This window comes from Anomaloglossus baeobatrachus, chromosome 8 (assembly GCF_048569485.1).
Source record: "Anomaloglossus baeobatrachus isolate aAnoBae1 chromosome 8, aAnoBae1.hap1, whole genome shotgun sequence".
Classification (NCBI taxonomy): domain Eukaryota; kingdom Metazoa; phylum Chordata; class Amphibia; order Anura; family Aromobatidae; genus Anomaloglossus; species Anomaloglossus baeobatrachus.
This window is the reverse complement of record NC_134360.1, coordinates 51,402,052-51,426,381: the sequence shown is the minus strand read 5'-3', so window position 1 is coordinate 51,426,381 and position 24,330 is coordinate 51,402,052. Positions and strand designations below refer to the sequence as shown.

General features: G+C 51.1%; 2 protein-coding genes across 2 annotated transcripts; one reads left to right on the top strand and one right to left on the bottom strand.

Moving 5' to 3' along the window:
* On the top strand, window positions 1-4,803 carry LOC142249754 (histone-lysine N-methyltransferase SETMAR). The gene is made up of 2 exons (XM_075321603.1): window positions 1-153; window positions 3,284-4,803. Exons 1-2 carry the CDS (start codon window positions 70-72, stop codon window positions 4,040-4,042), a joined length of 843 nt encoding a protein of 280 aa, XP_075177718.1. The 5' UTR covers window positions 1-69; the 3' UTR covers window positions 4,043-4,803.
* SUMF1 (sulfatase modifying factor 1) lies at window positions 4,527-21,554 on the bottom strand. The gene is made up of 9 exons (XM_075321602.1): window positions 21,347-21,554; window positions 13,884-14,057; window positions 13,546-13,620; window positions 12,701-12,783; window positions 11,498-11,620; window positions 8,125-8,239; window positions 7,934-8,047; window positions 6,786-6,845; window positions 4,527-4,775 (listed from the first exon to the last, which is right to left on the bottom strand). The coding sequence occupies exons 1-9, from the start codon at window positions 21,542-21,544 to the stop codon at window positions 4,677-4,679; spliced, it is 1,041 nt and encodes a 346-aa protein (XP_075177717.1). The 5' UTR covers window positions 21,545-21,554; the 3' UTR covers window positions 4,527-4,676.
* Window positions 21,555-24,330: the final 2,776 nt, after the last annotated feature.

Here is a 24,330-nt window from a genome sequence, read left to right as displayed (position 1 = left end):
CAGAGACCAGCAGACGGCGGAAGCTGCAGTCTCCGGCGGGAGGAGCTCGGTCCCGGCTGTGGGGCAGCGATGGACCCGAAGGACGTGTGCGGAGGGCAGGAGGCGCTGCCGGTGCCGGTGTGCGGGGGCCAGGAACCGGTGCCGAGCTTCCAGGTGAGGAAGACCAGCATCTACCGCACAGCAAGCTGGGAAGTGTAGTTCTGTCTGGGTCTCCATAGGTCACGTGTGCAAGTTCTTTCTATGAAAGCCAATCACATACAAGTACACAATGACGTCATAACTAGTATATGGCGTCATTGTCCCCCCCCCCTTATTAGTACCCCAATAACTGCACCAACAGATATACAAACTGTGCTAACCACCGAGCTGCCAGAACAGTGAACAAATTTACCATAACACAAGTGCAATCTGTAGCGCTCCCCCACAACAGCGCCATCCACAGATCTTCCCCGCAACGGCACCATCCACAGAGCTCCCCCACAACGGTGCCATCCAGAGATCCCCCACAACGGTGCCATCCCTAGAGCTCCCCCGAACGGCGCCATCCCTAGAGCTCCCCCGCAATGGCACCATCCACAGAGCTCCCCCCGCAACGGCGCCATCCACAGAGCTCCCCCCGCAACGGCGCCATCCACAGAGCTCCCCCCGCAACGGCGCCAGCCACAGAGCTCCCCCGCAACGGCGCCATCCACAGAGCTCCCCCGCAATGGCGCCATCCACAGAGCTCCCCCTGAACAGCGCCATCCATAAAGCTCCTCCACAACAGCGCCATTCGTAGAGCTCCCCTGCAACAGCGCCATCCATAGAGCTCCCCCGTCGCCCCTGCTCCTCACATCGGAGGCTCCTCCCACTGCGCTGGGAGATGTAGATGGATTATATTTAGTGCATTGATCTGGGTGACTCACGAGTGATGATCGCGGCGGCGCTGTCTGCGGATACACATCCCGGAGAAGCGCTAATTACACGGCCTGATGGGGGAATTATAGGTTTTCTCCTTCCTCCTACAAGACAACGATGTTCTTCATCAGGAATGTGGACCTGTACAAGAAGCCACTGTACTACACGACCCAAAACATTACTGCTGTGTGCGATGGAGAACGTGCGCAAATCCGTGCCAGGGGCAATATAACAGCACTGCACCTAATATATAATCATCTCCCCTCCCCCGGAGCAATATACCAGCACTGCACCCGATATAACCATTTCCCCTCCCCTGGAACAATATACCAGCACTGCACCCGATATAACCATCCCCCCTCCCCTGGAGCAATATACCAGCACTGCACCCGATATAACCATTTCCCCTCCCCCTGGAGCAATATACTAGCACTGCACCCGATATAACCATCTCCCCTCCCCTGGAGCAATATCCCAGCACTGCACCTGATATAACCATCTCCCCTCCCCTGGAGCAATATACTAGCACTGCACCCGATATAACCATTTCCCCTCCCCTGGAACAATATACCAGCACTGCACCCGATATAACCATCCCCCCTCCCCTGGAGCAATATACCAGCAATGCACCTGATATAACCACCTCCCCTCCCCTGGAGCAATATACCAGCACTGCACCCGATATAACCATTTCCCCTCCTCCTGGAGCAATATACTAGCACTGCACCCGATATAACCATTTCCCCTCCCCTGGAGCAATATACTAGCACTGCACTCGATATAACCATTTCCCCTCCCCTGGAGCAATATACCAGCACTGCACCCGATATAACCATTTCCCCTCCCCTGGAGCAATATACTAGCACTGCACTCGATATAACCATTTCCCCTCCCCTGGAGCAATATACTAGCACTGCACTCGATAAAACCATTTCCCCTCCCCTGGAGCAATATACCAGCACTGCACCCGATATAACCATTTCCCCTCCCCTGGAGCAATATACTAGCACTGCACTCGATATAACCATTTCCCCTCCCCTGGAGCAATATACTAGCACTGCACTCGATATAACCATTTCCCCTCCCCTGGAGCAATATACTAGCACTGCACTCGATATAACCATTTCCCCTCCCCTGGAGCAATATACTAGCACTGCACTCGATATAACCATTTCCCCTCCCCTGGAGCAATATACTAGCACTGCACTCGATATAACCATTTCCCCTCCCCTGGAGCAATATACCAGCACTGCACCCGATATAACCATTTCCCCTCCCCTGGAGCAATATACTAGCACTGCACTCGATATAAGCATTTCCCCTCCCCTGGAGCAATATACCAGCAATGCACCTGATATAACCACCTCCCCTCCCCTGGAGCAATATACTAGCACTGCACTCGATATAACCATTTCCCCTCCCCTGGAGCAATATACCAGCAATGCACCTGATATAACCACCTCCCCTCCCCTGGAGCAATATACTAGCACTGCACCCGATATAACCATTTCCCCTTCCCTGGAACAATATACCAGCACTGCACCCAATATAACCATCTCCCCTCCCCTGGAGCAATATACCAGCCCTGCACCCAATATAACCATCTCCCCTCCCCTGGAGCAATATACCAGCACTGCACCCGATATAACCATTTCCCCTCCCCTGGAGCAATATACCAGCAATGCACCTGATATAACCATCCCCCCTCCCCTGGAGCAATATACTAGCACTGCACTCGATATAACCATTTCCCCTCCCCTGGAGCAATATACCAGCACTGCACTCGATATAACCATCTCCCCTCCCCCGGAGCAATATACCAGCACTGCACCCGATATAACCATTTCCCCTTCCCTGGAACAATATACCAGCACTGCACCCAATATAACCATCTCCCCTCCCCTGGAGCAATATACCAGCCCTGCACCCAATATAACCATCTCCCCTCCCCTGGAGCAATATACCAGCACTGCACCCGATATAACCATTTCCCCTCCCCTGGAGCAATATACCAGCAATGCACCTGATATAACCATCCCCCCTCCCCTGGAGCAATATACTAGCACTGCACTCGATATAACCATTTCCCCTCCCCTGGAGCAATATACCAGCCCTGCACCCAATATAACCATCTCCCCTCCACTTGCAGAATATTTCCATTCAATGACAGCAAACAGAAATCTTGAAAATGATAAGGAATGTTGTCAGACAGGGCTGGATTTGTAATTCCGTTTGCACCATTATTTTGGCCGGCTTTTTCTCGGTGCCGACAGTTTTGGCACAAATTATAAATTAGACTATGTCTTGTAACGGTGCAAAACTCATCACGTTGTGGAAGTTTCATAACTCTGGCGCGATGTCCGTGTCTCTTGTGTCTCCCGCACAGTACACCGCAGAGCTGGTCGTCGGTCCCGGTGCAGAGTTGGACCCGAGTGAAGTCACCGTCCAGGGCTGCGAGTGTCGGGGGCCATGCTGCCCGGCGGAGGAGTGTGCCTGCCTGCCTCATGGTGAGAATTACCGCCATTGCAAGTTACACAGCGCCCAGAAGCCCGTCCTGGAGTGTAACGTCTTGTGCCGCTGCGAGGAATCCTGCGCCAACCGAGAAACGCAGCGAGGACTGCAGTACCAGCTCCAGGTGTGTCCGGTGCCGGGGAAGGGCTGGGGCCTCCGCACCCAGGAGAGCGTACCCAAAGGGCGGTTTGTTTGCGAGTACGCGGGTGAGGTCCTGGGTCCGGAAGAAGTGCGGCGCAGGATACAGGCGCAGGACCCCGAATCCAATAACTACATAATTGCTGTGCGCGAGCACCTGCACAGCGGGCACATCCTGGAGACCTTCGTAGACCCCACCTATGTGGGCAACATTGGGAGGTTTCTTAATCATTCGTGCCAGCCGAACCTAGTTATGGTGCCGGTCCGTACCCACTCCATGGTGCCCAGGCTGGCGTTGTTTGCTGCCCGGGATATACAGGCCGGGGAGGAGTTGTGCTATGATTACTCAGGAATGGCTTTTAATTTTACCCCTGACAGCGGGCACGGTCATGGCACGGAAAACAGCAGAAGCCAGCACAAGAAGTGTCTGTGTGGCACGGCCGCCTGCTCCGGTTATCTGCCCTTTGATGCCACACTTTATAAAGCAGCGACATAAAGACTGGTGCCCGCGGCATTGGCCCTGCCAACCAGAGGTGCATCTGCCCACCGAACAATGGACAGAAACTAATAGGATAATGAACAAATGCAACTGCTCTGAAGGATCCCGCGGTCGCCCATCACTGGTCTTACTGAGATATTCCAGATTTTGGTTGTACAATTTAAATCTGGGAGATTCTTTCTGCATAATTCTCTAGTATTCCTGGATCTCCTGCAGAACGTCTCCATTAATGTGTATGTGGGGTTCATCCTCGTCCTCTTTCCCCCTCCCCCGGCCCTAACGACTCGGCTTCCGCTGTGCAGTGAATGCCTCGTCCTCGCGTCTTTGTTCCCGCATACAATGTGTATAGTCTCGTCCTGCGGTGGGCAGATCCCGCAGCTGCGGCTCCTCATCGCAGTTTATTATAGCATCGGAGGCGGAACATTTCCACCCCCAGAAGTCGCATTATCTGATCCCCTCCCCCGCCACAAAGATAGCGACATAGAGAAAATAAAGTTTATTCACCATTCTGTACAGAAATGAAGGATTCTTGCTGGTCTGTAGACGTGCCCTGGCGCTTCCGGGGCATTACTGGTCCCGGCATTACTGGTCCATGCATATCTGGCGTTCCCCGGTCATGATGGTCCCTGCGTTATCTCGCGCTCGTGGCGCAGCGGAATCCGAGGTTGGAGGACGAGCTATCCGGGGTGTTCTGACTGCGAGCGGCGCAGCGATATCTGTAGCAATAAGACTGCAAAGAAAGAAAATGATATATAAAACATGGCGGTGCACCCATTGTGACTACTTATTTAGTATGAATGGGGATTGCGCCACGTCGTACCTTCTGCCACCATTATGGTGAAATGTGTATCGTCGGCCCTGGATAAATAGCGGCTGTGATGGCCATAATACAATGGGACTGGATTGGCTGATGGTGGCCTTATCGGAGCGGTACAGCTCTGATTTCTGGGTGGGGTGATCATTAAAGGCTAAGGTCAACAGACCAGAGCTGTAGGGTCAAAACTATGGCCATCATTGAGGGGTGCACTGATCCCCAACTCTCCATACACCCAAATACATACTGTATTTTTCGTTTTATAAGACGCACTTTTCCTCCCGAAAAACTGGGAGGAAAATGAGGGGTGCGTCTTAAAATTCAAATTTACCTTACCGGGAGGTGGTGGAGAAGGGATGCAGGAGGCAGGCACTGTGCTGGGGCCTGTGAGGCGGCGGTGGGCTGTGCTGGGGCCTGTGAGGCGTCGGCGGGCTGTGCTGGGGCCTGTGAGGCGGCGGCGGGCTGTGCTGAGGCCTGTGAGGCGTCGGGCTGTGCTGGGGCCTGTGAGGCGTCGGCCGGCTGTGCTGGGGCCTGTGAGGCGTCGGCCGGCTGTGCTGGGGCCTGTGAGGCGTCGGCCGGCTGTGCTGGGGCCTGTGAGGCGTCGGCCGGCTGTGCTGGGGCCTGTGAGGCGTCGGCCGGCTGTGCTGGGGGCTGTGAGGCGTCGGCCGGCTGTGCTGGGGCCTGTGAGACGGCGGAGGGCTGTGCTGGGGCCTGTGAGACGGCGGAGGGCTGTGCTGGGGCCTGTGAGACGGCGGAGGGCTGTGCTGGGGCCTGTGAGACGGCGGAGGGCTGTGCTGGGGCCTGTGAGACGGCGGAGGGCTGTGCTGGGGCCTGTGAGGCGGCGGAGGGCTGTGCTGGGGCCTGTGAGGCGGCGGCGGGCTGTGCTGGGGCTTGTGAGGCGGCGGAGGGCTGTGCGGGGGCCTGTGAGATGGCGGCGGCCGGCTGTGCTTGGGCTTGTGAGGCGGCAGAGGGCTGTGCTGGGGCGTGTGAGACGGCGGAGGGCTGTGCTGGGGCCTGTGAGACGGCGGAGGGCTGTGCTGGGGCCTGTGAGATGGCGGAGGGCTGTGCTGGGGCCTGTGAGGCGGCGGAGGGCTATGCTGGGGCCTGTGAGACGGCAGAGGGCTGTGCTGGGGCCTGTGAGGTGGTGGCGGCGGGCTGTGCTGGGGCTTGTGAGGCGGCGGCCGGCTGTGCTGGGGTCTGTGAGTCAGCGGTAGGCTGTGCTGGGGTCTGTGAGGTGGTGGCGGGCTGTACTGGTGTCTGTGAGGCAGCGGTAGGCTGTGGTGGGGTCTGTGAGGCGGCGGGCTGTACTGGGGTCTGTGAGGCGGCAACAGGCTGTTTTGTGGCCTGTGAGGCGGCGGCGGACTGTGCTGGGACCTGTGCGGCGGGTGGTGAGGCAGGGGATCCCTGAAAACATCGGCAGTGTGGGGTTCAAGCAATAGCGCCCCTGGAGACGGCATGTGCGCAGATGGAGCTTTCAACTCAAGATCTCATCTGCGTTCGTGCCGCCTCTGGCCTAATGATCTCCCAGCAGTGGACTTGAGGAAAATGGCACCCAGAGGTGGCGCATGCGCAGATGAGATCTCTGCTTGTCATTAAACAGTTAGCTCAATCTGCACACACGACGACTCTGGGTGCCATTTCTGTGAAGACTGCACCACCGACAGTTTCTGGAAGTTGCCTACCTCACAGCATCTGGGAAACCTGCACCGCCCGCAGCATCGACCTGCTCCACCACCGCCTCTGCCTCCTGTGACCCTACTCTACCACCTCTACCATCCCCCCGGTAAGAGACCACCAGATTGTAAGACAGCCCCCCCCCCTTTTTTTTTAACCTTTTTTTTCTCTAAATTTGGGGTGTCTTATAATCTGGTGCGTCTTTGTAAACCAAAAAATATGGTATATTCCAGCCTCAGCCATGAGCCTCACCTTGTGGCACATGTAGGACCCTCCTTTCTTCACTTTGTCCTTTCCTGAGCTCGGACCCTTCTGTAGAACAAATACAAGAAGTTACAGACCATTGGAAAAACACCAAGAAATAAGAGTAAATTCCTTGGTAAAAAATAAAAATAAAACAGCGTTATGCGCTGTTGTCTCTTCTCTAAGCTGCATGGTAAACAACAAGCAACGCAGCACAACATGATCTAAACACCTTATCTCAAATAGAGCAGAGCTGCCATGTAAAGCATGGGGAACCAGAAGCAAGAGCCTTCTGATAAGAAAGGAGATGGATTTCAGACTAGCTCGACTTCAATAGACAATACAGCTAAGCTGATGTCACTATTATAGTGGTGACATAATAGAGCAGTGCTGCACTGTAAATCATGAGTAGGTAGCAGCATCACCATTGATATGACTGGTGGTAAACTTGCGACTGCCTCAGATTCAAATACACAGTACAACTTTGCTAAAGTTACTGATTAGAGCTGTGACATAATAGAGGAAACCTGCAGGGTAAAGCATGGGGAAACAGCAGGCTGTCATCGATAGGACAAATACAAAAGGGAAAATGATTACCATTACAGTAAGGCTACTTTCACACTGCGTTTTGCCTTACGTTTAGTGGTCCCGCCGGAGCATCCGTCCAAACCGCCCCTCCCCCACCCTGCAAAACGTGTTTCGGACGCATGCGCCGACAGGGCCATTGGCTGTAATGGAGCAGACTACGTTGGCGTGTGCTCTGTTTTGCAGCATTTTTGTGCATATATGTTTTCTGCAGGCTGATACCCGAAGGGAGTCGACTATGTTCGGGTGTCCGCCTGCAAAATACGTACATGCACGAAAATGGTACAAAACAGAGCACACGCTAACGTAGTCTGCTCCATTACAGTCAATGGCCCTGTCGGCGCATGCGTCCGAAACACGTTTTGCAGAGTGGGGGAGGGGCGGGTCAGACGGATGCTCCGACGAGACCACTAAACGTAAGGCAAAATGCAGTGTGAAAAGGGACTAACTGATCATAGCTATGGTATGTTCAAATAGAGCAAAGATGCAGTGTAAAGCATGAATACTCAGCTTCAGACTCCAATAGACTGTGCAGCTCTGCTGGAGTCACAGACCAGAGCCGGGTCACTCACCGGGTTGTGTGCCTCGTCGGCAAAGTGCTCTGTGCTCCACCAGTCCAATGTCCATTCCCAGGCGTTTCCCACCATATTGTGAAGGCCATAACCATTCGGAGGAAACGCGGTTACCTGAAGGAAAGAGGACAGAGAAACTGGTAACACGACAGTGAGCGCAGAGCTCCCCTTCAGTCTCTGCGGGGACTCACCGGACACGTCTGCTCGTATCCGTCCGCTCCACTGTTCACATTGGGGAAGTCTCCTTGCCAGACATTGGCGAAATGTTCTCCCTTCGGCTCCAATTTGTTTCCCCATGGAAAAAGTCTGATGGATCAAAGATAATCAATGCATTAAACAAAGCAACCAGAAATGGGGCAAAGCACCTGACTATACAGTGCAATATATTCTACAGAGGCCAATACCTAGGGGGAGAAAAATCATATACTACAGGACCCAAATATCCGTCCCCGAGTATCCCCCGCCATGCTGTCAATCAGGGCCACCAAGCCGCTCCTAATAAAGGATACCAGTAATAAAGATATCACTCAGGATATTCTATACAGGAGCCCGATACAGAACGGATAAATGATATTACTAACAACGCTAATTATCCTGATCAATGCTCAGCGACCGCTTCCTGCGTTACATGGGAAATGTGATCCTATTATTAGACTTAACACATTCACACATCAGGAGCTTCAGTATAAAAGCTTGTAAAGGAAAAAGAGGATCCATTATATCCAGAAAATGGGATATAGACTCCAGCACCAAGAACGTTATCAACCACCCCAGGGATCAAACATCTACTGGATCATAAACTATAAGACTGCCCCCTATGTACAAAAATATAACTACTATAATATTGCCCCCTATGTACAAGAATATAACTACTATAATACTGCCCCCTATCTACAAGAATATAACTACTATAATATTGCCCCCTATGTACAAGAATATAACTACTATAATACTGCCCCCTATGTACAAGAACATAACTACTATAATACTGCTCCTATGTACAAGAATATAACTACTATAATATTGCCCCCTATGTACAAGAATATAACTACTATAATACTGCCCCCTATGTACAAGAACATAACTACTATAATACTGCTCCTATGTACAAGAATATAACTACTATAATACTGCCCCCTATGTACAAGAATATAACTACTATAATACTGCCCCCTATGTACAAGAATATAACTACTATAATACTGCTCCTATGTACAAGAATATAACTACTATAATACTGCCCCTATGTACAAGAATATAACTACTATAATACTGCCTCTATGTACAAGAATATAACTACTAAAATACTGCCCCCTATGTACAAGAATATAACTACTATAATTCTGCCCCTATGTACAAGAATATAACTACTATAATACTGCCCCTATGTACAAGAATATAACTACTATAATACTGCCCCCTATGTACAAGAATATAACTACTATAATACTGCCCCTATGTACAAGAATATAACTACTATAATACTGCCCCTATGTACAAGAATATAACTACTATAATACTGCCCCCTATGTACAAGAATATAACTACTATAATACTGCCCCTATGTACAAGAATATAACTACTATAATACTGCCCCCTATGTACAAGAATATAACTACTACAATACTGCCCCTATGTGCAAGAATATAACTACTATAATACTGCCCCTATGTATAAGAATATAACTACTATAATACTGCCTCAATGTACAGGAATATAACTACTATAATACTGTTCCTATATACAAGAATATAACTACTATAATACTGCCCCTATGTACAGGAATATAACTATTATAATACTGCCCCTATGTACAAGAATATAACTACTATAATACTGCCCCTATGTACAAGAATATAACTACTATAATACTGCCCCTATGTACAAAAATATAACTACTATAATACTGCTCCTATGTACAAGAATATAACTACTATAATACTGCTCCTATGTACAAGAATAACTATTATAATACTGCCCCTATGTACAAGAATATAACTACTATAATACTGCCCCCTATGTACAAGAATATAACTACTATAATACTGCCCATATGTACAAGAATATAACTACTATAATACTGCTCCTATGTACAAGAATATAACTATTATAATACTGCAATTTATGTATATCAGCTCACCGTGTACAAGCTCACTCCTGGCCTCTCCCTGGAGCACGGACAGGCACTGCCGCAGCCCGATATGGCAATTAGAAGAAAGAAGGAACATCCAGCTCTTCAGGCGAGGAAAGCCATGGTCGTTATTTTAGCATGCAGACAACGGATGACATGACCAGCACAGCTCTACGCGTTTCAGGTGAAACAATCACCCTTAATCATGATGCTGGGAAGGCGGGACTACAAAGTTTATTATATACAATTACTGATTGACAACACAAGTGTTTAAATTACTTGAGCACCAGACATACATGTTAAAAGTATTGCTTTCATAAAAAATATTTTTTTATATAATACAAGTAAATAATCAATTTCCTTAAATTTCTGGACTGGGTGTAAATGTATATTCTATGATACTGGTTATAATACACCAATATATATGGGCATATATACACACACAAGGGCATATTTTATATATATATATATATATAAAATATGCCCTTGTGTGTGTATATATGCCCATATATATTGGTGTATTATAACCAGTATCATAGAATATACATTTACACCCAGTCCAGAAATTTAAGGAAATTGATTATTTACTTGTATTATATAAAAAAATATTTTTTATGAAAGCAATACTTTTAACATGTATGTCTGGTGCTCAAGTAATTTAAACACTTGTGTTGTCAATCAGTAATTGTATATAATAAACTTTGTAGTCCCGCCTTCCCAGCATCATGATTAAGGGTGATTGTTTCACCTGAAACGCGTAGAGCTGTGCTGATCATGTCATCCGTTGTCTGCATGCTAAAATAACGACCTTGGCTTTCCTCGCCTGAAGAGCTGGATGTTCCTTCTTTCTACTATAATACTGCCCCTATGTACAAGAATATACTATAATACTGCTCCTATGTAAAAGAATATAACTACTATAATACTGCCCCCTATATACAAGAATATAACTACTATAATACTGCCCCCTATATACAAGAATATAACTACTATAATACTGCCCCCTATATACAAGAATATAACTACTATAATACTGCCCCCTATGTAGAGGACTATAACTGCTATAATACTGCCCCCTATATACAAGAATATAACTACTATAATACTGCCCCCTATATACAAGAATATAACTACTATAATACTGCCCCCTATGTAGAGGACTATAACTGCTATAATACTGCCCCCTATGTACAAGAATATAACTAGTATACTACTGCCCCCTATGTACAAGAATATAACTACTATAATACTGCCCCTATGTACAAGAATATAACTACTATACTACTGCCCCCTATGTACAAGAATATAACTACTATAATACTGCCCCCTATGTACAAGAATATATCTACTATAATACTGCTCCCTATGTACAGGAATATAACAGCTATAATACTGCCCCTATGTACAAGAATATAACTGGTATAATACTGTACCTGTTCTCTAAGCCCCCTCGGCATGCATATTCCCATTCCCCCTCGGTTGGCAGGCGTTTCCCGGCCCAGCTACAGAAGGCGGAGGCGTCGCTCCAGGACACGTGCAGAACAGGATGATCCATTCTGAGGTCAATATAAGAAGCGACATCACCCAAAGATGAAAGGGAGGAGAGAGTGGATTAAGCGCGGCAGAGCGCAGCGTATGCAAACCTATAGCACTGCATATATTTCCTGCAAAACAGCAGTTTCAGCAGAGACGGAGCCTCTGGTATAATTATTTTAGAAGAGACAGGTACGGTTACTGAGAAGTCATTAGAGTTGTCAGCGCGGTATTTTCACCTCTTATTACAGAGCGCTGCCACCTCTTCCGTTTTATAGGCCCGAGGTGATGTCATCATTGCAGCCTGATGACATCAGCGGAGCCTATTAATCAGAAGAGGTGCCGGAGATGGCGGCAGTAGGAGGATCACAGGGCTATGGGCTGACAGCCAAGGACTACTGATGTGGCCACTGCTCCGGGGTCCTGTGAGCCTTTTTGCTCAGATCACTCGGCCTCATCTTGTTACATTGTACATCAAAAGCTGCAAAGACAATTTTTCAGATTTCCACTCTGTTGGCGGCCACCTTTCTCGGCCAGGATTGTGAAACAGCCAAGGCCAGGACCCCGCAGAATTCTGAATGCAGCTGTGGATGTGATTGGACCCCGCAGAATTCTGAATGCAGCTGTGGATGTGATTGGACCCCGCAGAATTCTGAATGCAGCTGTGGATGTGATTGGACCCCGCAGAATTCTGAATGCAGCTGTGGATGTGATTGGACCCTGCAGAATTCTGAATGCAGCTGTGGATGTGATTGGACCCTGCAGAATTCTGAATGCAGCTGTGGATGTGATTGGACCCTGCAGAATTCTGAATGCAGCTGTGGATGTGATTGGACCCCGCAGAATTCTGAATGCAGCTGTGGATGTGATTGGACCCCGCAGAATTCTGAATGCAGCTGTGGATATAACTGGACCCCACAGAATTCTGAATGCAGCTGTGGATGTGACTGGACCCCACAGAATTCTGAATGCAGCTGTGGATGTGACTGGACCCTGCAGAATTCTGAATGCAGCTGTGGATGTGACTGGACCCTGCAGAATTCTGAATGCAGCTTTGGATGTGATTGGAGAATGTTGGGTTGCAGATGTCAGGATTCGGATACCTTTCCTGGATATCGGAGTCTGGTCCTTCCGGATGCCTCCAATCTGCTCCTTTCACCGGGAGCCACCAGGGAGCAGCTGCAACCTGGGCAAAGGACGAGACTAACATCAGCACAAAGCCGTGTCACCACGCATCAGTCACACGCCGCTCATCCCAGGCGTGAAAGGGGCGCGTGTCACAAGTATTCTCCGCTCCGTCTAGATGTGGAGCTGAACAGCGGCGCCCGCAGCGATCACTGTCCATTCCATGTAAGGAGGGAGGGGGGATACAATAATCCGTATTGTACACTCGGGTCACGTGGCGCTGAAATCTGCTCCCGATTTTAACACTTGAACAGCGCCATATTCCACAGGAGAATTAACCCCTGCAGTGCCGCCGCCTCCGCACATTCACCTTGGGTAAACAGAGAGCGGTTCTCCACGTCCCAGCAGGATAACAGGATTATAATTGCGTTTCATCTAATTAGCACAAATGATAATTAGTTTAGAGATGTTCGGGTCCCCGGTGAGCGCCGCTGCTAATCCAAGTCTGAGCGAAGCGCGGCTGGCTGCGATCAGAGCGGAGGAAGGAATCCTTCACCGATGGCTCAGATGTGGAACTAAACATCCCAGCAATCTATTTTCAGCCTCTATTATGCAACGCGACGTAATATATGGGGGAAATGTGCTTCAGTCCCTGACCGGAGCGTGTTCCACCGCAGCGGAAAGAAGGAGCTGCATACACAAAACGGAGGGAGATATTTCAGCAATAATTTTTGCAAATCGGTTTCATTTTTCATTTTAGATGCATTGGACCAAAATAATCCGTACAGTGGACATACCCTTTAAATAAATGTGTATCACTCACTGCCTTGTCAATGCCGCTTTTTACTTCTTCACTTATCAAACCTTCAAACACAAACGAGTCCCCGAACGTCTCTGCCTGGAAATACAGACGGGAAGACATGTCAATCAGCAGCGTGGAAAAAAAAGTGAAAAACATACCTGAAGTGGCTGATAACAGGGAGCAAACAACAGTACAACACATAGTTACTGTCCCTTTAAGACCATAATAATAATAATAATATTGGTCCAGGATTAGATAGGAATAAGTAGGAAATACAGCCTGCAGATAATGGGTGTAGTAGTACATCTCGCATATCCCATAGTATTGGGGAGCAGGGGTGCACTACCCGCAGTTCTCACCTCCGTCACGTAACCGGTCGCTGCCACAAACTTTTCAAACTCCGAGTTGCTGACTTCATATTTGTCCATATAGAAGGAGTCAATGTGGACTCTCCGCGCCGGACCCTCACCATCCAGGGGGATCGCTGGCTCATCCGTTCCCATGGTAAATACCCCAGAGGGCAGCAGGACCATCTATGGGGAGAAAAGGATTAAGTACCAGGATTCTTTACCACTGAAGCTGATACTTCTGTCACCAAAATTCACCAATAAATCACCAGCAAAATCAGATCCATTATTTTCCCTTTCTTCTGAGTCCTAAAATAAATTCCCTGCTGCACCGAGAACATCCAGCACTTCTCACCAAATCCCTCTCCTGACCCCTATACCACCCCTTGTCTCTCTCTCCTGCCCCCTCCTCTGCAATCAAGTCCCTCTTCTAACTCCTCCACCTTCCCCAGGTCCCTCTCCTGCCCACTCATTTGTCACCAAATCTCTCTCCTACTCCATCCTCTGCCCCCAGGTCCCTCATCTCCCTCCTCCACTGTTCACAGGTCCCTCTTCTGCACCCTACACCACCGCATATCCCTCTCTGCACCATCCCGACGTCCCTCTCCTGCCCCCTCCTTTTTTCCCAGGTCCCTCTCCTGCCGCCTCTTCTTTCCCCAGGTCCCTCTTCTGCCCCTTCTTCTTTCCCCAGGTCTCTCTCCTGCCCCTTCTTCTTTCGCCAGGTCCCTCTCCTGCCCCCTCTTCTTTCCCCAGGTCCCTCTCCTGCCCCCTCTTCTTTCCACAGGTCTCTCTCCTGTCCCTTCTTCTTTCCCCAGGTCCCTCTCCTGCCCTCTCTTCTTTCCCCAGGTCTCTCTCCTGTCCCTTCTTCTTTCCCCAGGTCCCTCTCCTGGTCCCTCTCCTGCCCCCTCTTCTTTCCCCAGGTCCCTCTCCTGCCCCCTCTTCTTTCCCCAGGTCCCTCTCCTGCCCCTTCTTCTTTCCCCAGGTCCCTCTTCTGCCCCTTCTTCTTTCCCCAGGTTCCTCTCCTGCCCCCTGTTCTTTCCCCAGGTTCATCTCCTGCCCCTTCTTCTTTCCCCAGGTCCCTCTCCTGCCCCCTCTTCTTTCCCCAGGTCTCTCTCCTGTCCCTTCTTCTTTCCCCAGGTCCCTCTCCTGGTCCCTCTCCTGCCCCCTCTTCTTTCCCCAGGTCCCTCTCCTGCCCCCTCTTCTTTCCCCAGGTCCCTCTCCTGCCCCTTCTTCTTTCCCCAGGTCCCTCTTCTGCCCCTTCTTCTTTCCCCAGGTCCCTCTTCTGCCCCTTCTTCTTTCCCCAGGTTTCTCTCCTGCCCCCTGTTCTTTCCCTAGGTTCATCTCCTGCCCGCTCTTCTTTCCCCAGGTCCCTCTCCTGCCCCCTAAAGCAGCCCACTAAATAACACATTGCTTGAATCAGGGTCTCTGCATCTACAGTTAGGTCCAAAAATATTTGGACAGTGACACAAGTTTTGTTATTTTAGTTGTTTACAAAAACATGTTCAGAAATACAATTATATATATAATATGGGCTGAAAGTGCACACTCCCAGCTGCAATATGAGAGTTTTCACATCCAAATCGGAGAAAGGGTTTAGGAATCATAGCTCTGTAATGCATAGCCTCCTCTTTTTCAAGGGACCAAAAGTAATTGGACAAGGGACTCTAAGGGCTGCAATTAACTCTGAAGGCGTCTCCCTCGTTAACCTGTAATTAATGAAGTAGTTAAAAGGTCTGGGGTTGATTACAGGTGTGTGGTTTTGTATTTGGAAGCTGTTGCTGTGACCAGACAACATGCGGTCTAAGGAACTCTCAATTGAGGTGAAGCAGAACATCCTGAGGCTGAAAAAATCCATCAGAGAGATAGCAGACATGCTTGGAGTAGCAAAATCAACAGTCGGGTACATTCTGAGAAAAAAGGAATTGACTGGTGAGCTTGGGAACTCAAAAAGGCCTGGGCGTCCACGGATGACAACAGTGGTGGATGATCGCCGCATACTTTCTTTGGTGAAGAAGAACCCGTTCACAACATCAACTGAAGTCCAGAACACTCTCAGTGAAGTAGGTGTATCTGTCTCTAAGTCAACAGTAAAGAGAAGACTCCATGAAAGTAAATACAAAGGGTTCACATCTAGATGCAAACCATTCATCAATTCCAAAAATAGACAGGCCAGAGTTAAATTTGCTGAAAAACACCTCATGAAGCCAGCTCAGTTCTGGAAAAGTATTCTATGGACAGATGAGACCAAGATCAACCTGTACCAGAATGATGGGAAGAAAAAAGTTTGGAGAAGAAAGGGAACGGCACATGATCCAAGGCACACCACATCCTCTGTAAAACATGGTGGAGGCAACGTGATGGCATGGGCATGCATGGCTTTCAATGGCACTGGGTCACTTGTGTTTATTGATGACATAACAGCAGACAAGAGTAGCCGAATGAATTCTGAAGTGTACCGGGATATACTTTCAGCCCAGATTCAGCCAAATGCGGCAAAGTTGATCGGACGGCGCTTCATAGTACAGATGGACAATGACCCCAAGCATACAGCCAAAGCTACCCAGGAGTTCATGAGTGCAAAAAAGTGGAACATTCTGCAATGGCCAAGTCAATCACCAGATCTTAACCCAATTGAGCATGCATTTCACTTGCTCAAATCCAGACTTAAGACGGAAAGACCCACAAACAAGCAAGACCTGAAGGCTGCGGCTGTAAAGGCCTGGCAAAGCATTAAGAAGGAGGAAACCCAGCGTTTGGTGATGTCCATGGGTTCCAGACTTAAGGCAGTGATTGCCTCCAAAGGATTTGCAACAAAATATTGAAAATAAAAATATTTTTTTTGGGTTTGGTTTATTTGTCCAATTACTTTTGACCTCCTAAAATTTGGAGTGTTTGTAAAGAAATGTGTACAATTCCTACAATTTCTATCAGATATTTTTGTTCAAACCTTCAAATTAAACGTTACAATCTGCACTTGAATTCTGTTGTAGAGGTTTCATTTCAAATCCAATGTGGTGGCATGCAGAGCCCAACTCGCCAAAATTGTGTCACTGTCCAAATATTTCTGGACCTAACTGTATATTATGCTATCTCAGTTTAGGTGGCAAATACTTGGTGATAAATTCCCTTTAACTGGACAGTCCCTTTAAGAGAAATATTGTCTTGCACAAACAAGGAAGAAGAACAAAAAGATAGAAAGTCATTGAATGTTACAGCATGAAGCAGAGTTCATAAGCTCCAACTGAAAGGGACGCTGGCTGCCCTACACGGATGTGACCAGATTCCTGAGAAGGTTGGTGGTCACAAACCCATTTAGAGACTGCAAGAGACCCGATGGCAGCAGCGCTGGTGTCTCAAGGTGGCTTTACACACTGCAACATCGCAAACGACATCGCTGTAACGTCACCGGTTTTGTGACGTTACAGCGACCTCCCCAGCGACATTGCCGTGTGTGAAACACATCAGCGACCTGGCCCCTGCTGTGAAGTTGTGATCGCTACAAATCGTTCAGGACCATTCTTAGGTCCTTTGTTTCCCGCTGTGCAGCATGATCGCTAGAAAGTTTCAGTGTGTAAAGGGGCCTTTACAGCGACTTCCCTTTCAAAAAGCTGCTTTACAACGTCCCCAACAACCAGCTAGGTCGCTCTGCAGGTCCGGATCGCTGTTGCGTCGTTGGCCAGGTCTGCCTGTTTGACAGCTCACCAGAGACTTTGTAGTGATCCCGGCCAGGTTGGGATCGCTAGTGGGATCGCTAGAAAGTTTCAGTGTGTAAACCCAGCTTCAGTCTGCACATATGAGAGCAAAAATGCTGGAGGTCTCCATGCCCGCACTCCATGATGTCATCAGAAGACATTAGCAGAAGACGTTCCCAGAAGATGTCACTAGAAGACGTTACTAGAAGACATCCTCAGGAGATGTCCCCAAAGACATCACTAGAAGATGTGCTCAGAAGATCGTACCCGAAGACATCTCCAGAAGACGTCGCCAGATGTCCCTAGAAGACATCACCAGACGTTCTTCCCAGAAGACGTTCTTCCCTCTTCTTTCCCCAGGTCCCTCTCCTGCCCCCTCTTCTTTCCTCAGGTTCCTCTCCTGCCCCCTCTTCTTTCCCCAGGTCCCTCTCCTGCCCCCTCTTCTTTCCCCAGGTCCCTCTCCTGCCCCCTCTTCTTTCCCCAGGTCCCTCTCCTGCCCCCTCTTCTTTCCCCAGGTCCCTCTCCTGCCCCCTCTTCTTTCCCCAGGTCCCTCTCCTGCCCCCTCTTCTTTCCCCAGGTCCCTCTCCTGCCCCCTCTTCTTTCCCCAGGTCCCTCTCCTGCCCCCTCTTCTTTCCTCAGGTTCCTCTCCTGCCCCCTCTTCTTTCCCCAGGTCCCTCTCCTGCCCCCTCTTCTTTCCCCAGGTTCCTCTCCTGCCCCCTCTTCTTTCCCCAGGTCCCTCTCCTGCCCCCTCTTCTTTCCCCAGGTTCCTCTCCTGCCCCCTCTTCTTTCCCCAGGTTCCTCTCCTGCTCCCTCTTCTTTCCCCAGGTCCCTCTCCTGCCCCTTCCTCTTTCCCATGTCCCTCTCCTGCCCCCTCTTCTTTCCCCAGGTCCCTCTCCTGCCCCCTCTTCTTTCCCCAGGTCCCTCTCCTGCCCCCTCTTCTTTCCCCAGGTCCCTCTCCTGCCCCCTCTTCTTTCCCCAGGTCCCTCTCCTGCCCCCTCTTCTTTCCCCAGGTCCCTCTCCTGCCCCCTCTTCTTTCCCCAGGTCCCTCTCCTGCCCCCTCTTCTTTCCTCAGGTTCCTCTCCTGCCCCCTCTTCTTTCCCCAGGTCCCTCTCCTGCCCCCTCTTCTTTCCCCAGGTTCCTCTCCTGCCCCCTCTTCTTTCCCCAGGTTCCTCTCCTGCTCCCTCTTCTTTCCCCAGGTCCCTCTCCTGCCCCTTCCTCTTTCCCATGTCCCTCTCCTGCCCCCTCTTCTTTCCCCAGGTCCCTCTCCTGCCCCCTCTTCTTTCCCCAGGTTCCTCTCCTGCTCCCTCTTTCCCCAGGTCCCTCTCCTGCCCCTTCTTCTTTCCCATGTCCCTCTCCTGCCCCTTCTTCTTTCCCCAGGTTCCTCTCCTGCTCCCTCTTCTTTCCCCAGGTCCCTCTCATGCTCCTTCTTCTTTCCCATGTCCCTCTCCTGCCCCCTCTTCTTTCCCCAGGTTCCTCTCCTGCTCCCTCTTCTTTCCCCAGGTCCCTCTCATGCTCCCTCTTCTTTCCCCAGGTCCCTCTCATGCTCCCTCTTCTTTCCCCAGGTCCCTCTCCTGCACCCTCTTCTTTCGCCAGGTCCCTCTCCTGCACCCTCTTCTTTCGCCAGGTCCCTCTCCTGCCCCTTCTTCTTTCCCCAGGTTCCTCTCCTGCTTCCTCTTCTTTCCCCTGGTCCCTCTCCTGCCCCTTCTTCTTTCCCCAGGTTCCTCTCCTGCTTCCTCTTCTTTCCCCAGGTCCCTCTCCTGCCCCTTCTTCTTTCCCCAGGTTCCTCTCCTGCTTCCTCTTCTTTCCCCAGGTGACTCTCCTGCCCCCTACATCAACCCAGGTGACTCTCCTGCCTTCTCCTCTTCCCTAGGGCCATCTCCTACCCCGTCCTCTGCCCCCGGATCCTTCTCCTACCTCAAGATCTTACTCCTTCCCCCTTAATTGCACTCAGGTCCCTCTCCTGCCCCCTCCATTGTCCCCAGGTCCTTCTCCTGCCCCCTCTACTGTTTCCAGGTTCCTCTCCTACCCTCTCTACTGTTCCCAGGTTCCTCTCATACTCACATGTCATTCTCCCGCCCCCAGGTTCCTCTCCTGCCTCACTTCTCTTTCCTGTCCCCTCCTCTGCCACCCAGTCCCTCCCCTGCCTCCTCCTCTGCCCCCAGGTCCTTCCCCTGCCTCCAGGCCTTCTCCTGCCCCCTCTACTGTTCCCAGGTCCCTCTGATACCCCATGCCATTCTCCCGCCCCCTGGTCCCTCTCCTGCCGCCTCCTCTGCCCCCACGTCCCTCTCTTAATCCCTTCACAGCACCCAGGTTCTCCTTCCTTCTCTTCTGCCCTCAGGTCCCTCTCTTTCTTCCTCCTCTGCCCTCAGATCCCTCTATTGCCTCCTCCTTTGCCCCCAGGTCCCTCTCATGCACCCTGCTCTGCCCCCAGGTCCCTCTCATGCCCCCTGCTCTGCCCCCAGGTCCCTCTCATGCCCCCTGCTCTGCCCCCAGGTCCCTCTCAGTCCCCTGCTCTGCCCCCAGGTCCCTCTCATGCCCCCCTGCTCTGCCCCCAGGTCCCTCTCATGCCCCCTGCTCTGCCCCCAGGTCCCTCTCATGCCCCCTGCTCTGCCCCCAGGTCCCTCTCATGCCCCCTGCTCTGCCCCCAGGTCCCTCTCATGCCCCCTGCTCTGCCCCCAGGTCCCTCTCATGCCCCCTGCTCTGCCCCCAGGTCCCTCTCATGCCCCCTGCTCTGCCCCCAGGTCCCTCTCATGCCCCCTGCTCTGCCCCCAGGTCCCTCTCATGCCCCCTGCTCTGCCCCCAGGTCCCTCTCATGCCCCCTGCTCTGCCCCCAGGTCCCTCTCATGCCCCCTGCTCTGCCCCCAGGTCCCTCTCATGCCCCCTGCTCTGCCCCCAGGTTCCTCTCATGCACCCTGCTCTGCCCCCAGGTCCCTCTCATGCCCCCTGCTCTGCCCCCAGGTCCCTCTCATGCCCCCTGCTCTGCCCCCAGGTCCCTCTCATGCCCCCTGCTCTGCCCCCAGGTCCCTCTCATGCCCCCTGCTCTGCCCCCAGGTCCCTCTCATGCCCCCTGCTCTGCCCCCAGGTCCCTCTCAGTCCCCTGCTCTGCCCCCAGGTCCCTCTCATGCCCCCCTGCTCTGCCCCCAGGTCCCTCTCATGCCCCCTGCTCTGCCCCCAGGTCCCTCTCATGCCCCCTGCTCTGCCCCCAGGTCCCTCTCATGCCCCCTGCTCTGCCCCCAGGTCCCTCTCAGTCCCCTGCTCTGCCCCCAGGTCCCTCTCATGCCCCCCTGCTCTGCCCCCAGGTCCCTCTCATGCCCCCTGCTCTGCCCCCAGGTCCCTCTCAGTCCCCTGCTCTGCCCCCAGGTCCCTCTCATGCACCCTGCTCTGCCCCCAGGTTCCTCTCATGCACCCTGCTCTGCCCCCAGGTCCCTCTCATGCCCCCTGCTCTGCCCCCAGGTCCCTCTCATGCCCCCTGCTCTGCCCCCAGGTCCCTCTCATGCCCCCTGCTCTGCCCCCAGGTCCCTCTCATGCCCCCTGCTCTGCCCCCAGGTCCCTCTCATGCCCCCTGCTCTGCCCCCAGGTCCCTCTCATGCCCCCTGCTCTGCCCCCAGGTCCCTCTCAGTCCCCTGCTCTGCCCCCAGGTCCCTCTCAGTCCCCTGCTCTGCCCCCAGGTCCCTCTCATGCCCCCTGCTCTGCCCCCAGGTCCCTCTCATGCCCCCTGCTCTGCCCCCAGGTCCCTCTCAGTCCCCTGCTCTGCCCCCAGGTCCCCCTCCTGCCCGTCTTTACCTGGTCCCGGTGTTCGCTCCCGGTCTCCGGTGCTGGCGGCTCATTGGCTTCTCGGGAGTACCTGTAGGCCGCCCCCTGCTGGTGGCCGTGTTCACTGCCCGCTCTCTGCGCATGGTTACAGCCGCAGTCTCCGAGCAGCGGGACCGGGCAGAGCAGCACCGAGCACAGCGCCCACAGCCGCGGGTACAGCGCCGCCATGACCGGGTCATGTGACTGCAGTCAGGTGACCTGAGGTAGCGGCTGCGCTACATCCGGAGATTGGATGCATCATTACACCCGGCTAACGGCGCAGAGCACAGGACTGTGTTATCACATCTGAGCTGCTGCAGAACTTCTTTAGCCGAGGTCGCTGATCTTTTTTTCTTCTGCTGGCCAGTCACATAGAATTAGTATCTTCCAGATTTAATCGTACATTGGATTGCAACACAGAGTAGCCGATCACACGCCATGAAGGCCGCAAAACCCCTCACTGGCCATAATATTGGCCGCCATTGGCCCTGATTGCACAGTGATGGCTGAATCGTCCGTCTATCTGTGTATTTGGGGCGACGCCACAGACGACCTGTGACGATCTGATGATCTCCGTCCAGTCGTGGGATTTTGCTGCCGTCACAGGCAATTCTGAGAAAATCCAGAAATCCTGCCGGGATCCAGTGGATTCTGCAGTCACAATTATCCCCAAATTCTGTTTAATATCAAAATACAACACGACTAATGTAACAAGTCTCCAAATTCAGCACAGAATGCCCCTCAGAGTGCGGCCGCCCGGGTCACCCACCCTCTGACCAGCGGCTATTACTTACTAGGCCTCTCTGGCTGTTATAACCTGCTGCAGACGAGATGCTCAGCCAGGCTGGATCAGGTCTGGGGACGTCTTCTGGTGACGTATTCTACAATTGTCTTTTGGTGACGTTTCATGGGGATGTCTTCTGGTGACATCTTCTGCCGACATCTTTTGTTGACTTCTGGTGGCGCCTTCTGGTGATGTCTTTTGGAGACGTCTACTTTTGATGTCTTTTGGTGACATCTTCTGGGGACGTCTTCTGGTGATGTCTTCTGGTGATGTCTTCTGGTGATGTCTTCTGGGGACGTCTTCTGGTGATGTCTTCTGGTGATGTCTTCTGGGGACGTCTTCTGGGGACGTCTTCTGGTGATGTCTTCTGGTGATGTCTTCTGGTGATGTCTTCTGGGGATGTCTTCTGGGGATGTCTTCTGGGGACGTCTTCTGGGGACGTCTTCTGGGGACGTCTTCTGGTGACGTCTTCTGGTGAGGTCTTCTGGTGAGGTCTACTGGGGACGTCTTCTGGGGACGTCTTCTGGTGATGTCTTCTGGTGATGTCTTCTAAGGATGTCTTCAGGTGACGTCTTCTGCCAACGTATTTTGGTGGCTTCCGGAGATGTCTTCTAGCGAAGTCTTCTTGTGATGTCTTCTGGCGACGTTTTCTAGTGGTGCCTTCTGGTGATGTTTTCTGGGGACTTCTGGTGGTGTCTTCTGGTGATCTTTTATGAGAATATCTTCTGTAAATGCCTTCTGGCGACGTCTTCTGGGGACTTCTGGTGGTGCCTTCTGGTGGTGCCTTCTGGTGATGTCTTTTGGAGACGTCGTCTGGGGACGTCGTCTGGTGATGTCTTCTGGGGATGTCTTCTGGGGATGTCTTCTGGGGATGTCTTCTGGGGATGTCTTCTGGGAAGGTCTTCTGGGGATGTCTTCTGGGAAGATCTTCTGGGGATGTCTTCTGGGAAGATCTTCTGGGGATGTCTTCTGGGAAGATCTTCTGGGGATGTCTTCTGGGAAGATCTTCTGGGGATGTCTTCTGGGAAGATCTTCTGGGGATGTCTTCTGGGAAGATCTTCTGGGGATGTCTTCTGGGAAGATCTTCTGGTGATGTCTTCTGGGAACGTCTTCTGGTGATGTCTTCTAGGGACATCTGGCGACGTCTTCTGGAGATATCTTCGGGTACGATCTCCTGGGGACATCTTCTAGTGATGTTTTTGGGAACATCTCCTGAGGATGTCTTCTAGTAACGTCATCTAGTGATGTCTTCTGGGAACGTCTTCCACTGATGTTTTCTGATGACATCATGGAGTGCGGGCATGGAGACCTCCAGCATTTTTGCTCTCCTATGTACAGACTGAGACCCCAGCGCTGCTGCCATCGGGTCTCTTGCAGTCTCTCAATGGGTTTGTGACCACCAACCTTCTCAGGAATCTGGTGACATCCATGTAGTGCAGCCAGCGTCCCTTTCATTTGGAGCTTATGAACTCTGTTTCATGCTGTAACATTCAATGACTTTCTATCTTTTTGTTCCCCTTCCTTGTTTGTGCAAGACAATATTTCTCTTAAAGGGATTGTCCAGTTAAAGGGAATCTGTCACCAACTATTTGCCACCTAAACTGAGATAACATAATATAGGTGCAGAGACCCTGATTCAAGCCATGTGTTATTTAGTGGGCTGCTTGCTGTAATTACACTAGCAGGTGGTTATCACTACAGCACTAGGTGCCTTCTAGTGAACTCCTCTGTATAACCCCGACCCACTAAATTATCAATTTTCTGCCTATGCACAGTGTACACAGAAAGTTGCCAATCAGTGGTGTGGGTGGGGCCATAAAGGACTCGGCCTTCCGAGAACAGTAGATCTGCAGCATATAAATCAGGGATTTTATCAAAACTACAGCAAGCAGCCCCATAAGTGATAGATCGCTGGAATCCAGGTCTCTACCCGTACACTATGGTGTTCCCAGATTATATAAAATATAGCATTATTCCCCCTAAAAATTGATTGGTGTATCAATCTCTCATAGATAAATTACAAGTACAGTAACAAACATAAGAGTAATAATAAATTAATCATAACTTTTAATAACTACCGGTAGGTATAAAATTCAAGTACAAAGTGATAAAGTGAATAGTTCTACGAACCCAAGGCTCTATATTTTCAGGATATACGGTATGTTGATTTTGGTTCTAATTGGTGGGGCAA

Excerpts from the sequence above, each read along its gene's own strand:
- SUMF1 (XM_075321602.1), bottom strand. The coding sequence starts at position 21,544 with ATGGCGGCGCTGTACCCGCGGCTGTGGGCGCTGTGCTCGGTGCTGCTC. Across the intron at positions 13,621-13,883 it reads CGACCGGTTACGTGACGGAG|GCAGAGACGTTCGGGGACTC; the intron begins GTGAGAACTGCG and ends CTGTATTTCCAG. Across the intron at positions 6,846-7,933 it reads CCGACGAGGCACACAACCCG|AAGGGTCCGAGCTCAGGAAA; the intron begins GTGAGTGACCCG and ends TTTGTTCTACAG.
- LOC142249754 (XM_075321603.1), top strand. The coding sequence starts at position 70 with ATGGACCCGAAGGACGTGTGCGGAGGGCAGGAGGCGCTGCCGGTGCCG. Across the intron at positions 154-3,283 it reads AACCGGTGCCGAGCTTCCAG|TACACCGCAGAGCTGGTCGT; the intron begins GTGAGGAAGACC and ends TCTCCCGCACAG.